The sequence below is a fragment of the Gigantopelta aegis genome, chromosome 7 (assembly GCF_016097555.1).
Source record: "Gigantopelta aegis isolate Gae_Host chromosome 7, Gae_host_genome, whole genome shotgun sequence".
Taxonomy (NCBI): domain Eukaryota; kingdom Metazoa; phylum Mollusca; class Gastropoda; order Neomphalida; family Peltospiridae; genus Gigantopelta; species Gigantopelta aegis.
Window position 1 is genome coordinate 28,761,070 of NC_054705.1, and position 13,806 is coordinate 28,774,875.

General features: G+C 36.5%; 1 protein-coding gene across 1 annotated transcript in view; it reads right to left on the reverse strand.

The window, feature by feature from the left end:
- Positions 1–13,806, reverse strand: part of LOC121378015 (F-box only protein 10-like) — a 109,543-nt gene that overhangs the window by 14,649 nt on the left and 81,088 nt on the right. Inside the window, 5 exon segments of the mRNA XM_041506113.1 lie at positions 3,479–3,617; positions 4,192–4,298; positions 9,232–9,384; positions 11,426–11,496; positions 12,405–12,541. Coding sequence (XP_041362047.1) covers positions 3,479–3,617; positions 4,192–4,298; positions 9,232–9,384; positions 11,426–11,496; positions 12,405–12,541 — 607 coding nt within the window.

The window sequence follows — 13,806 nt, forward strand, 5'->3', positions numbered from 1 at the left end:
TTCAAATACAACAACCACCCCTTTACCTGTAACACACAACATTCAAATACAACAACCACCCCTTTACCTGTAACACACAGCATTCAAATACAACAACCACCCCTTTACCTGTAACACACAGCATTCAAATACAACAACCACCCCTTTACCTGTAACACACAGCATTCAAATACAACAACCACCCCTTTACCTGTAACACACAGCATTCAAATACAACAACCACCCCTTTACCTGTAACACACAGCATTCAAATACAACAACCACCCCTTTACCTGTAACACACATTCAAATACAACAACAACCCCTTTACCTGTAACACAACATTCAAATACAAAAACCACCCCTTTACCTGTAACACAACATTCAAATACAACAACCACCCCTTTACCTGTAACACACAGCATTCAAATACAATAACCACCCCTTTGCCTGTAACACAACATTCAAATACAATAACCACCCCTTTACCTGCAACACACAGCATTCAAATACAACAACCACCCCTTTGCCTGTAACACAACATTCAAATATAATAACTACCCTTTACCTGCAACATACATCATTCAAATACAACCACCACCCCTTTACCTGCAACACACAACATTCAAATACAATAACCACCCCTTTACCTGCAACACACAGCATTCAAATACAACAACCACCCCTTTACCTGTAACACAACATTCAAATACAACAACCACCCCTTTACCTGCAACACACAGATCATTTAAATACAACAACCACCCCTTTACCTATAACACACAGCATTCAAATACAACAACCACCCCTTTACCTGTAACACACAGCATTCAAATACAACAACCACCCTTTTACCTGTAACACACAACATTCAAATACAACAACCACCCCTTTACCTGTAACACACATCATTCAAATACAACAACCACCCCTTTACCTGTAACACACAGCATTCAAATACAACAACCACCCCTTTACCTGTAACACACAGCATTCAAATACAACAACCACCCCTTTACCTGTAACACACAGCATTCAAATACAACAACCACCCCTTTACCTGTAACACACAGCATTCAAATACAACAACCACCCCTTTACCTGTAACACACAGCATTCAAATACAACAACCACCCCTTTACCTGTAACACATCATTCAAATACAACAACCACCCCTTTACCTGTAACACACAGCATTCAAATACAATAACCACACCTTTGCCTGTAACACAACATTCAAATACAACAACCACCCCTTTACCTGCAACACACAGCATTCAAATACAACAACCACCCCTTTGCCTGTAACACAACATTCAAATATAATAACTACCCTTTACCTGCAACATACATCATTCAAATACAACCACCACCCCTTTACCTGCAACACACAACATTCAAATACAATAACCACCCCTTTACCTGCAACACACAGCATTCAAATACAACAACCACCCCTTTACCTGTAACACAACATTCAAATACAACAACCACCCCTTTACCTGCAACACACAGATCATTTAAATACAACAACCACCCCTTTACCTATAACACACAGCATTCAAATACAACAACCACCCCTTTACCTGTAACACACAGCATTCAAATACAACAACCACCCCTTTACCTGTAACACACAACATTCAAATACAACAACCACCCCTTTACCTGTAACACACATCATTCAAATACAACAACCACCCCTTTACCTGTAACACACAGCATTCAAATACAACAACCACCCCTTTACCTGTAACACACAGCATTCAAATACAACAACCACCCCTTTACCTGTAACACACAGCATTCAAATACAACAACCACCCCTTTACCTGTAACACACAGCATTCAAATACAACAACCACCCCTTTACCTGTAACACATCATTCAAATACAACAACAACCCCTTTACCTGTAACACAACATTCAAATACAAAAACCACCCCTTTACCTGTAACACAACATTCAAATACAACAACCACCCCTTTACCTGTAACACACAGCATTCAAATACAATAACCACCCCTTTGCCTGTAACACAACATTCAAATACAATAACCACCCCTTTACCTGCAACACACAGCATTCAAATACAACAACCACCCCTTTGCCTGTAACACAACATTCAAATATAATAACTACCCTTTACCTGCAACATACATCATTCAAATACAACCACCACCCCTTTACCTGCAACACACAACATTCAAATACAATAACCACCCCTTTACCTGCAACACACAGCATTCAAATACAACAACCACCCCTTTACCTGTAACACAACATTCAAATACAACAACCACCCTTTACCTGCAACACACAGATCATTTAAATACAACAACCACCCCTTTACCTATAACACACAGCATTCAAATACAACAACCACCCCTTTACCTGTAACACACAGCATTCAAATACAACAACCACCCTTTACCTGTAACACACAACATTCAAATACAACAACCACCCCTTTACCTGTAACACACATCATTCAAATACAACAACCACCCCTTTACCTGTAACACACAGCATTCAAATACAACAACCACCCCTTTACCTGTAACACACAGCATTCAAATACAACAACCACCCCTTTACCTGTAACACACAGCATTCAAATACAACAACCACCCCTTTACCTGTAACACACAGCATTCAAATACAACAACCACCCCTTTACCTGTAACACACAGCATTCAAATACAACAACCACCCCCTTTACCTGTAACACATCATTCAAATACAACAACAACCCCTTTACCTGTAACACAACATTCAAATACAAAAACCACCCCTTTACCTGTAACACAACATTCAAATACAACAACCACCCCTTTACCTGTAACACACAGCATTCAAATACAATAACCACCCCTTTGCCTGTAACACAACATTCAAATACAACAACCACCCCTTTACCTGCAACACACAGCATTCAAATACAACAACCACCCCTTTGCCTGTAACACAACATTCAAATATAATAACTACCCTTTACCTGCAACATACAGCATTCAAATACAACAACCACCCCTTTGCGTGTAACACAGCATTCAAATACAACCACCACCCCTTTACCTGCAACACACAACATTCAAATACAATAACCACCCCTTTACCTGCAACACACAACATTCAAATACAATAACCACCCCTTTACCTGTAACACATATCATTCAAATACATTAACCACCCCTTTTTCTTTAACAAATAATTCAAAGTAAATACAATTTTAATAACCAACCCTGAGGTCAATGTATTTTAGTAACCACCCCTTTTCCTGGAGCATAACTAGTCTGAGATCAATGTATTTTAGTAACCACCCCTTTTCCAGGTACATAAAGGTCAATATAAATGTATTAACCAGCCTCGATTGGTGCTGACACATGTAAACTTTGTCTCCCAACTGGATAACCATCCCTTTTCCTAGTATAATATAAAATCAAAAATAAAATCATAGTGACAGGGAGATATCTCTGTGAACACGGAGTGTAATTACCTGCATTGTGGTAGATGTTGTTATACTGCACGGTGGCACACCGACACTTGTGGTGGTGGACGGCATCAGCATCGGACAGGAGACTGCGCGATGTCGTCATGATGCTGTTGTCGGAAATGTTGGGAACATGCTGTACATCCTGTTAACACCAATCACAGTGATTAGTACAAACCATAAAGAGATTAATTATCCTACACATGATGCATCTCAAACTGTAAAATCTTGTTTTGCATAACCTATTTTTCATTTGCACATTAAATTTAGGACATCATTTGTATGTCCATGACAGCAGTTTACGCATTTAGTATTAAAAATAATATGCTGAGTGATTTTGGGTACTTCAGTATTGAAACTGTACTTAATTATTAACATTTAGTACATCTCCTTCCCCACCATAAGCAAGCCAATGAATGTTACTGTGGCATAGAATGTTTATAAAAATAAACCCATTTTAATAAAAAGAAAAAGAAAACAGTTTACATTATCAAACACTATCCAATATACCTACCTACCTCTTGTAATGTTATGTTTGGACCTACACCTCCCACCACAACCCATAGAGCTTTGTATTCCAAATATTTACACTCAATACTTCAGTGTTGAAAATACTCTTATCATCATAAACACATGCAAATACAAGTATGTATATACACACACACAAAAACAAAGCAATTTTAAAGTTAAACATCTGTCAGTATGGTAGCCTATCTTACCATTTTGTTGACAAACAAAATACCAGAGTCTCGATTGCCACTGATCTGATTTCCTTGTAAATATGGCTGACTAGCACTCATAATCCAAACACCACATCCAGCATTTCCTGAAAAACAATCACAAAAATATATCACTGCTGACCAAAATCAAAAAGACACAATTTCGTTTTGCATAAACAATTAAATTTATAACATAATCTACCTGGTCATAATGGGTTAGGCAATCTGATTAAAATTAGCTCTACTGGTCTCGCCAGTAGATCTAACAGCATTGCATGGACTCCCATGTCCAGGTGACATTTCATCTATAAATAACAATTTAAATATCGACCAATTACACTTAGCCTTTTATAACGTTATTCGGGAGCATACAAATTTGAAAAATATCAGTTGAGACTATTTATGCAATAGGCCAACTTGTTGGTCTATTTCAACATTGAAAAAACAGGGGGTGGGGGGATGGGGGGTGGGGGTTGGGGGGAAGTGCAGTACTAAACTCTGTATTGTATACTAGTATAAACAGATTTTATGGCTATACCATCACGTTTTTTTTGTCTTGAAACAAATTTTATATAAAATTTTATATTGAAATTAGTTTCCGGCATACTTCGTAATTCACCTGAATCATTTCATATACCCTCGGCTTGAACCCGAATGTTTTCAAATTCTTTTCAAATCACTGGCATGATTTTGCAAGTAAGGTTTTGATTGGTTGAATGAAAGGTCAACTGGACATGAGCTCCAACAGGCTGCTGTTAGATCCACATGTAATAGTGGAGCTAATTTTGAATTAGATTGTGAGTTAGGCACAATGAACTGGGTTACCTGAAATATTTCTGCGTAACCTGTAAATAAGTTACACAAATGTTCAGTTCTCTGAGACTTGTGTAGCACAATATACATTTAACATGATATCAACTTATTGAAGAGTCTTTTTACACAACTTGTTAAGTCTACGAAATGAGACTTTAAAACAAAACACAATGTTTAATATTTAAAACAATTTTAACTTCTGGCATATACCACTGGTTTATATGGTTTATATCAACCACGTAAGTCAGGAGATTTAATGCATTTAGTTTTGCCCCAATTTGAACTTTACAAATTTTAAAAAAACATTCTTTAATTATTAACATTTTCACAAATGTATAAATCACACTCTTTATTGTTACCTTCTCTCACAAACACATACACCAAAAATGTTAATATAAATATGATTTCATATACCGTATACGCAAATATGTTCGCGAATAAAATATACCGCGAAAATCGCGAACATGTTGTTAGCACCACGAATTTAATAACGCGCGAACTTATTTCCGATTTGGTATATTATTATTTACCTTATAATATATAGTCTTATCTCTACACGCCCAACCCATATCAGAATCAAGCAGTCAGTGGTCCGCAAGGTCACGTGATTCTGTAAACCACATAGATTTGATCCAAATGACACACATTTGGGTGCAAGTCTGTTGTTACGTAATCTCAGTTTTGTTTGTTTTCTTTGTAACCTTAAATGGAAGTTTGTGAGTATCACCAATAATGAAAAGTTATTTCTTATGATATTTGCGTTTTTCAATGTTCTGTATCACATGTGCGTGTTCCATCGATAACATGACAATAGTCTTATCAGACATACATACAACATTGACGTCTCAATGGCTATCCAGAGATCGAGCCCGGGACAGACATGCTCGAAACTCTAGTGGTATATGAGCATGTAAATAAATATTGGTAATGGTAATGGTAATGGTCTCGCTGACAGCATAGTGAACATGTCCAAGTATGTGTGTGAAATCGTCATTGAAAACAGTTTGGCAAATGAAATAAGGGCAATTTTTATTTTATTATTGGGGGACACAGTTGTGAAAATAATTCCTCGCGAAAATGTAAAATGAAAGCCTGAACGCGAATTATTTTAGCTGCGAAAATATTTGCGTATAATGGTAGATATTTTGGGATACCGTCCTACACTTTCTACCCAAAATTTGGGATTTGCATAAGCATGAAATCATACTAAATTCACAGCCTGCATTAATAGTTACCCCTACCTCCCAAACATACAGTTGGTGTGATTGTTAAAATGTTTATAACTGTGAATGGTCCACTCACCTGATGTAACACTGATAATGTTTATAACTGTGAATGGTCCACTCACCTGATGTAACACTGATAATGTTTATAACTGTGAATGGTCCACTCACCTGATGTAACACTGATAATGTTTATAACTGTGAATGGTCCACTCACCTGATGTAACACTGATAATGTTTATAGCTGTGAATGGTCCACTCACCTGATGTAACACTGATAATGTTTATAACTGTGAATGGTCCACTCACCTGATGTAACACTGATAATGTTTATAACTGTGAATGGTCCACTCACCTGATGTAACACTGATAATGTTTATAACTGTGAATGGTCCACTCACCTGATGTAACACTGATAATGTTTATAACTGTGAATGGTCCACTCACCTGATGTAACACTGATAATGTTTATAACTGTGAATGGTCCACTCACCTGATGTAACACTGATAATGTTTATAGCTGTGAATGGTCCACTCACCTGATAATGTTTATAACTGTGAATGGTCCACTCACCTGATGTAACACTGATAATGTTTATAGCTGTGAATGGTCCACTCACCTGATGTAACACTGATAATGTTTATAACTGTGAATAGTCCACTCACCTGATGTAACACTGATAATGTTTATAACTGTGAATGGTCCACTCACCTGATGTAACACTGATAATGTTTATAACTGTGAATAGTCCACTCACCTGATGTAACACTGATAATGTTTATAACTGTGAATGGTCCACTCACCTGATGTAACACTGATAATGTTTATAACTGTGAATGGTCCACTCACCTGATGTAACACTGATAATGTTTATAACTGTGAATGGTCCACTCACCTGATGTAACACTGATAATGTTTATAACTGTGAATGGTCCACTCACCTGATGTAACACTGATAATGTTTATAACTGTGAATGGTCCACTCACCTGATGTAACACTGATAATGTTTATAACTGTGAACGGTCCACTCACCTGATGTAACACTGATAATATTTATAACTGTGAACGGTCCACTCACCTGATGTAACACTGATAATGTTTATAGCTGTGAACGGTCCACTCACCTGATGTAACACTGATAATGTTTATAGCTGTGAACGGTCCACTCACCTGATGTAACACTGATAATGTTTATAGCTGTGAACGGTCCACTCACCTGATGTAACACTGATAATGTTTATAACTGAATGGTCCACTCACCTGATGTAACACTGATAATGTTTATAACTGAATGGTCCACTCACCTGATGTAACACTGATAATGTTTATAACTGAATGGTCCACTCACCTGATGTAACACTGATAATGTTTATAACTGTGAACGGTCCACTCACCTGATGTAACACTGATAATGTTTATAGCTGTGAACGGTCCACTCACCTGATGTAACACTGATAATGTTTATAACTGTGAATGGTCCACTCACCTGATGTAACACTGATAATGTTTATAACTGTGAATGGTCCACTCACCTGATGTAACACTGATAATGTTTATAACTGTGAATGGTCCACTCACCTGATGTAACACTGATAATGTTTATAACTGTGAATGGTCCACTCACCTGATGTAACACTGATAATGTTTATAGCTGTGAATGGTCCACTCACCTGATGTAACACTGATAATGTTTATAACTGTGAATGGTCCACTCACCTGATGTAACACTGATAATGTTTATAACTGTGAATGGTCCACTCACCTGATGTAACACTGATAATGTTTATAACTGTGAATGGTCCACTCACCTGATGTAACACTGATAATGTTTATAACTGTGAATGGTCCACTCACCTGATGTAACACTGATAATGTTTATAGCTGTGAATGGTCCACTCACCTGATGTAACACTGATAATGTTTATAGCTGTGAATGGTCCACTCACCTGATGTAACACTGATAATGTTTATAACTGTGAATAGTCCACTCACCTGATGTAACACTGATAATGTTTATAGCTGTGAATGGTCCACTCACCTGCTTAACACTGATAATGTTTATAACTGTGAATGGTCCACTCACCTGATGTAACACTGATAATGTTTATAGCTGTGAATGGTCCACTCACCTGATGTAACACTGATAATGTTTATAACTGTGAATGGTCCACTCACCTGATGTAACACTGATAATGTTTATAACTGTGAATGGTCCACTCACCTGATGTAACACTGATAATGTTTATAACTGTGAATGGTCCACTCACCTGATGTAACACTGATAATGTTTATAACTGTGAATGGTCCACTCACCTGATGTAACACTGATAATGTTTATAGCTGTGAACGGTCCACTCACCTGATAATGTTTATAACTGTGAATGGTCCACTCACCTGATGTAACACTGATAATGTTTATAACTGTGAATGGTCCACTCACCTGATGTAACACTGATAATGTTTATAACTGTGAATGGTCCACTCACCTGATGTAACACTGATAATGTTTATAACTGTGAATAGTCCACTCACCTGATGTAACACTGATAATGTTTATAACTGTGAATGGTCCACTCACCTGATGTAACACTGATAATGTTTATAACTGTGAATGGTCCACTCACCTGATGTAACACTGATAATGTTTATAGCTGTGAATGGTCCACTCACCTGATGTAACACTGATAATGTTTATAGCTGAATGGTCCACTCACCTGATGTAACACTGATAATGTTTATAGCTGTGAATGGTCCACTCACCTGATGTAACACTGATAATGTTTATAGCTGAATGGTCCACTCACCTGATGTAACACTGAAAATGTTTTTCAATCAAAGTCCTATAACATTACTCTTGGATGGAGCTCTAAACTCACCAGATATGATGTTGTTTTCTATAGAGCCCTGTCCGTGTTCCCTATCACAATAAACTAAACTCACCAGATATGACGTTGTTTTCTATAGAGCCCTGTCCATGTTCTGTCACAATAAACTAAACTCACCAGATATGATGTTGTTTTCTACAGAGCCCTGTCCGTGTTCCCCTATCACAATGCCATCACCGCCGCCATCACAGACAGAATTACCACAAACAAGTGGGTTGCCTCCATGGCGAATGTCAATACCACCCCATTGATTGCCTTCAATAACATTACCTGAAACAGAAATCAAATACTGTATTGTAACCCCAGCTGGAGAGACAAGGACAGGGATGTGCACATGGACAGCAACACAAGTTAAAATATAAGGCATACTGCTAACCAGGAAAGATTGAGATGGAATTCAAAGGCAATACAACAAAGAAAGTCGGTATAATAAAACAAATACAGTAGAATCTTGTTGGGTCGACCTCAGAAGGGTTGAATATAATGCAACGCTCGAACCAAAAACGAAGTCCAAATTGTTTTGTTTGGTAAACCTTTACATTAAGTGCCGATATGTTGAACATGTCCTGGGTCAACTATAAGCCTTCGCATGAACTAAATTATCGGTCCCGTCTGTGTTATTAGCTACCGTATATTTCCCTCCAACTGGTAATCTATGAAATATCATATGGGGAAACCACCAAACAGGACTAACGTTGGTTATTATAACCTTAGGATTAATAATTTAGGTGGAACGAACTATAGATGAATCAGGGAATTGCAACAACAGGGATGTCATTAATAGCCAGCAGCCGACGATTTTTCGCCGGCCATCGAATCAATTGTCGCTGGGCATCGAACTTCCAATAAACAATGCTTGTCGACTTTTTGTTGATTAATGGCCACCTATAATTTGATTTTCACCTACTATTTTTATTTTTAATGACATCACTGAACAATAGCCATGCAATTCTTTCTTTACCACACTTGTCATGTTGTTTGTTAAATGGCTATGGTTAATGATCATTCAAGTACAGCAAAGGTCGTGGCATAAAGCTTTACTTTGAACACATCTTCAATATCAGTTTTTATTAAACCAATGGCAACTAATCATTCTAGGAACTATTAAAAATTTGTTATTTATTTATTTTATTTTATTGCACTTAAATGTAATACATATCCAGTATCTAATTGAAGTTTTTGATGTTACGGAAATATCTGATGTTGACCGAATGGTTAGGTCGAACTACCTGATAGGTCAAACACTTTTTCGAGTACAGATGGGGTTCAAACCAACAGGATGCAACTGTATACTATTAGGTATAAAATTGAATACTAATTATTTCCACATTATATTAATAAATATCTAGGGATGAAAAACACACACTATAAAAAAAAAACCCAGAAAAACTTCAGGATTGTTGATAGGTAAAGATTTACTGAAAGCTTTGAATCAAAGAACACAGACAGTAAGAGTTAAATCCAGAATTTGTGAGGTTTTTCTGTTCATCCTTTTGTCTATCCATCCGTCCATCTCTGACATATAGTTTTTAGAACTTCAATGCCTCAAGATACTGAGTTGAAATGTTGTGTATATCTTTATCATATATAAGAGTGTTTTCCCTAACTTGAGCACCATGCCTCAATAGTTTAGCACCATCTTGCCTTAATCAGCACCATGCTGCCCTGAGATTAAACAAGCCTTTTTCACTAATTAATTCTAAAATTGCCTTTATAAAACACCCAAAGAGGTATTATTAATTAATAAAATATGTCTTTTATATCTTTTGCCATTCATTTATCAAAGCAAGCACATAAATTACATTAATGTTTATTTCAATTAATTTTTGTGTATTTTTAATGAAAAACAAGTGCCTCGAAAATGGTGAAAATGCCCCAAAAGTGTTTGGTCTACCATGCCTTGCCAAATTTCTAGGGAAATCACTATAGAATTACAGATCAAGTTTGACTTTCATGTAGATTTTCCCATTTCTGACAGTTATGGCTCTTGAACTTAAAATATATATTTATTGAGCCCGTAAGAACAAGTACTGCTTTAGCTATACTCTCATAATGCTTGTTTATTACTGAATTTAAGACTTCTCTGGTAGGCACTGGAGTTTTACGCTAAAGCGTGGTGTGGATTTTAAAGAAATAAAGTTTAATGTCATTAGAATCTTGACTATTACCCACTAACAAGTAAAATACAACCATATCAATGTAAGAAGGTCCTATGACACAAACTGAATGTGTTGAACAATAAGACAGGAATGAAAATTAACATTTAATTTTAGTTATGTGATGAATAATATTGTTTTACGGATCCACTAACCGAAGACCGATCCCCGGCCACCCTCGTTGATAGCAAGCCCAGCCGCTCTTCCATCATAGATGTGATTATCACTGCAAACACAAAGGACAACACTTAAAAAATAAATCAGATGATTATGTAACAGAAAAAGAAGAAAAAAAAAGGAGAAAACTTGTATCGTTTTCTCTTTTATGAATACTTAGCCAGACCTGTGTTAAAAGTAATTAATGAAACCATATTCAAGTCATTAAGGACCTTGACCGTACCCTGGTGTCATTCATCGGGCTGAGGATGTGCACTATACATAGTCATCCATAAAAAGATTCAAAGGTTAATGGAAATTACAGAAACTAACCAAACATTATTGTAAAAATTAAATGGCAACATAATTAGCCTCGGTGGCGTCGTGGTTAGGCCATCGGTCTACAGGCTGGTACGTACTGGGTTTGGATCCCAGTCGAGGCATGGGATTTTTAATCCAGATACCGACTCCAAACTCTCAGTGAGTGCTCCGCAAGGCTCAATGGGTAAATGTAAACCACTTGCACCGACCAGTGTTCCATAACTGGTTCAACAAAGGCCATGGTTTGTGCTATCCTGCCTGTGGGAAGCGCAAATAAAAGATCCCTTGCTGCTAATCGGAAAGAGTAGCCCATGTAGTGGCGACAGCGGGTTTCCTCTCAAGATCTGTGTGGTCCTTAACCACATGTCAAACGCCATATAACCGTAAATAAAATGTGTCGAGTGCGTCGTTAAATAAAACCTTTCTTTCTTTAATGTGTGTAATTTGAATCCATACATATATTAAAAGATTAAATACATGTCACGTCAAATTGTGACTTTACAGAACATTTACAAAGGGGCATAAGGTGAATAATAAATAAACGAACATAATGATACAATGTACCCTAGAACAAAATATAAATCTGTCAACGGGTGAATAATTACACCAGGTATATTTAGCATAAGAGTAATAATAAAAACAGTACAACCACTCTACCTGATGGTGGGATTGCCTCCATACAAAACATAGACTCCAGCTTCTCGGTTTTGAAAAATGTCATTCTTTTTTATCTGACCACGGCCACTTCCCAGGACAACAATACCAGATCTCTTACCGTGATGAATTCGGTTACTCTGAAAACACACAAGTCACTGGTAAAAGAAGTTTACACAAACACCACAAGGTATTCATAGACAAAATATAAACTACACAAGAACTTCAATTCCCCCCCCCCCCCCCCCCCCCCCCCCCCCCCCCCCCATATATATAAAATACTATACAAGTTTTCGCTAGATATTATTTTTACGAAATGAGTGAACTTCCCAAACATATTTTGACTAGACTGAACGAAAGTGAGGTCAGATACATAGGTACTTGATGGCAGGATAATAAACCATTTCCCAATGACACTAGTACATGATATGGTGGTTACTGCATTGAGTTAGCCACTGTGATCGAAAGTCTGTTGCAACCTAGTTGAAAAATACCTTATGACATTTGACATTTTATTGCATCTTTATAAACGAGTTTAGAATTTTTAAAAGTTTAATTAATTATTTTTCAATTATTTCAAGTCTGTTTTCAAATTTATATTTTTGTGTTCAGTGTTGCAAAAATGCTTGTAACAATATAGGCTACATAATTATTGTAAATATTCATATTTTAAATTTCATGATACAATTATACTACTTGTATTATTATTATTATCTTTCTTCTTTCTCTTTGATCATAGCAATACTTTTAGGGGTTTATATGTAGGCTAGTGCGTGCCGTAGAGGGTTCTTTTGGGGGCATATTGTGGTATATTGAGAATAATTAAATTATTCTGTCATCAAGTGCCTATAGTTAGATACGAGTTTTGTAAAAATTATATCTAGCAAAAACGAGTGTGGTATTTTATTTATTACCCTCCTTTAAATCATGTAAATTATGAAAAATAAATAATTAGGACGTTCCTACACAGGGCGCTGTATAGTGAACAGTTACCGACATTTGTCTACAACTGTATTGAGATATGATGGGGAAGTCAGTAATAATAAAGAAAATATATGTATATTTTGGATAATACTCAATAAAAAAAAAAAAAAAAAAAATATATATACTCTACAAAAAAAGTAGGGGAACTCTAATAAGAATTTACAATTGCCAAAATTGAACGGTAAATTAGCTGTGGGGAATGGTTATATGATAATAATGAATTAATTGGGCAAACATTACAACCGGTAGTTAAGTATTATAGTAGGTTTTATGACCACCAAAGATCTTGAAGGACGATTGGCATCAGAAGTGAAATTTGAAAGTTGACGTTTTTTTTATCAGTAAACCACAAATTCAAACAATAAAAAGGACTAAAAACAAAACAATAACAACTGTATGATCAACAGAATGAAAATGATTG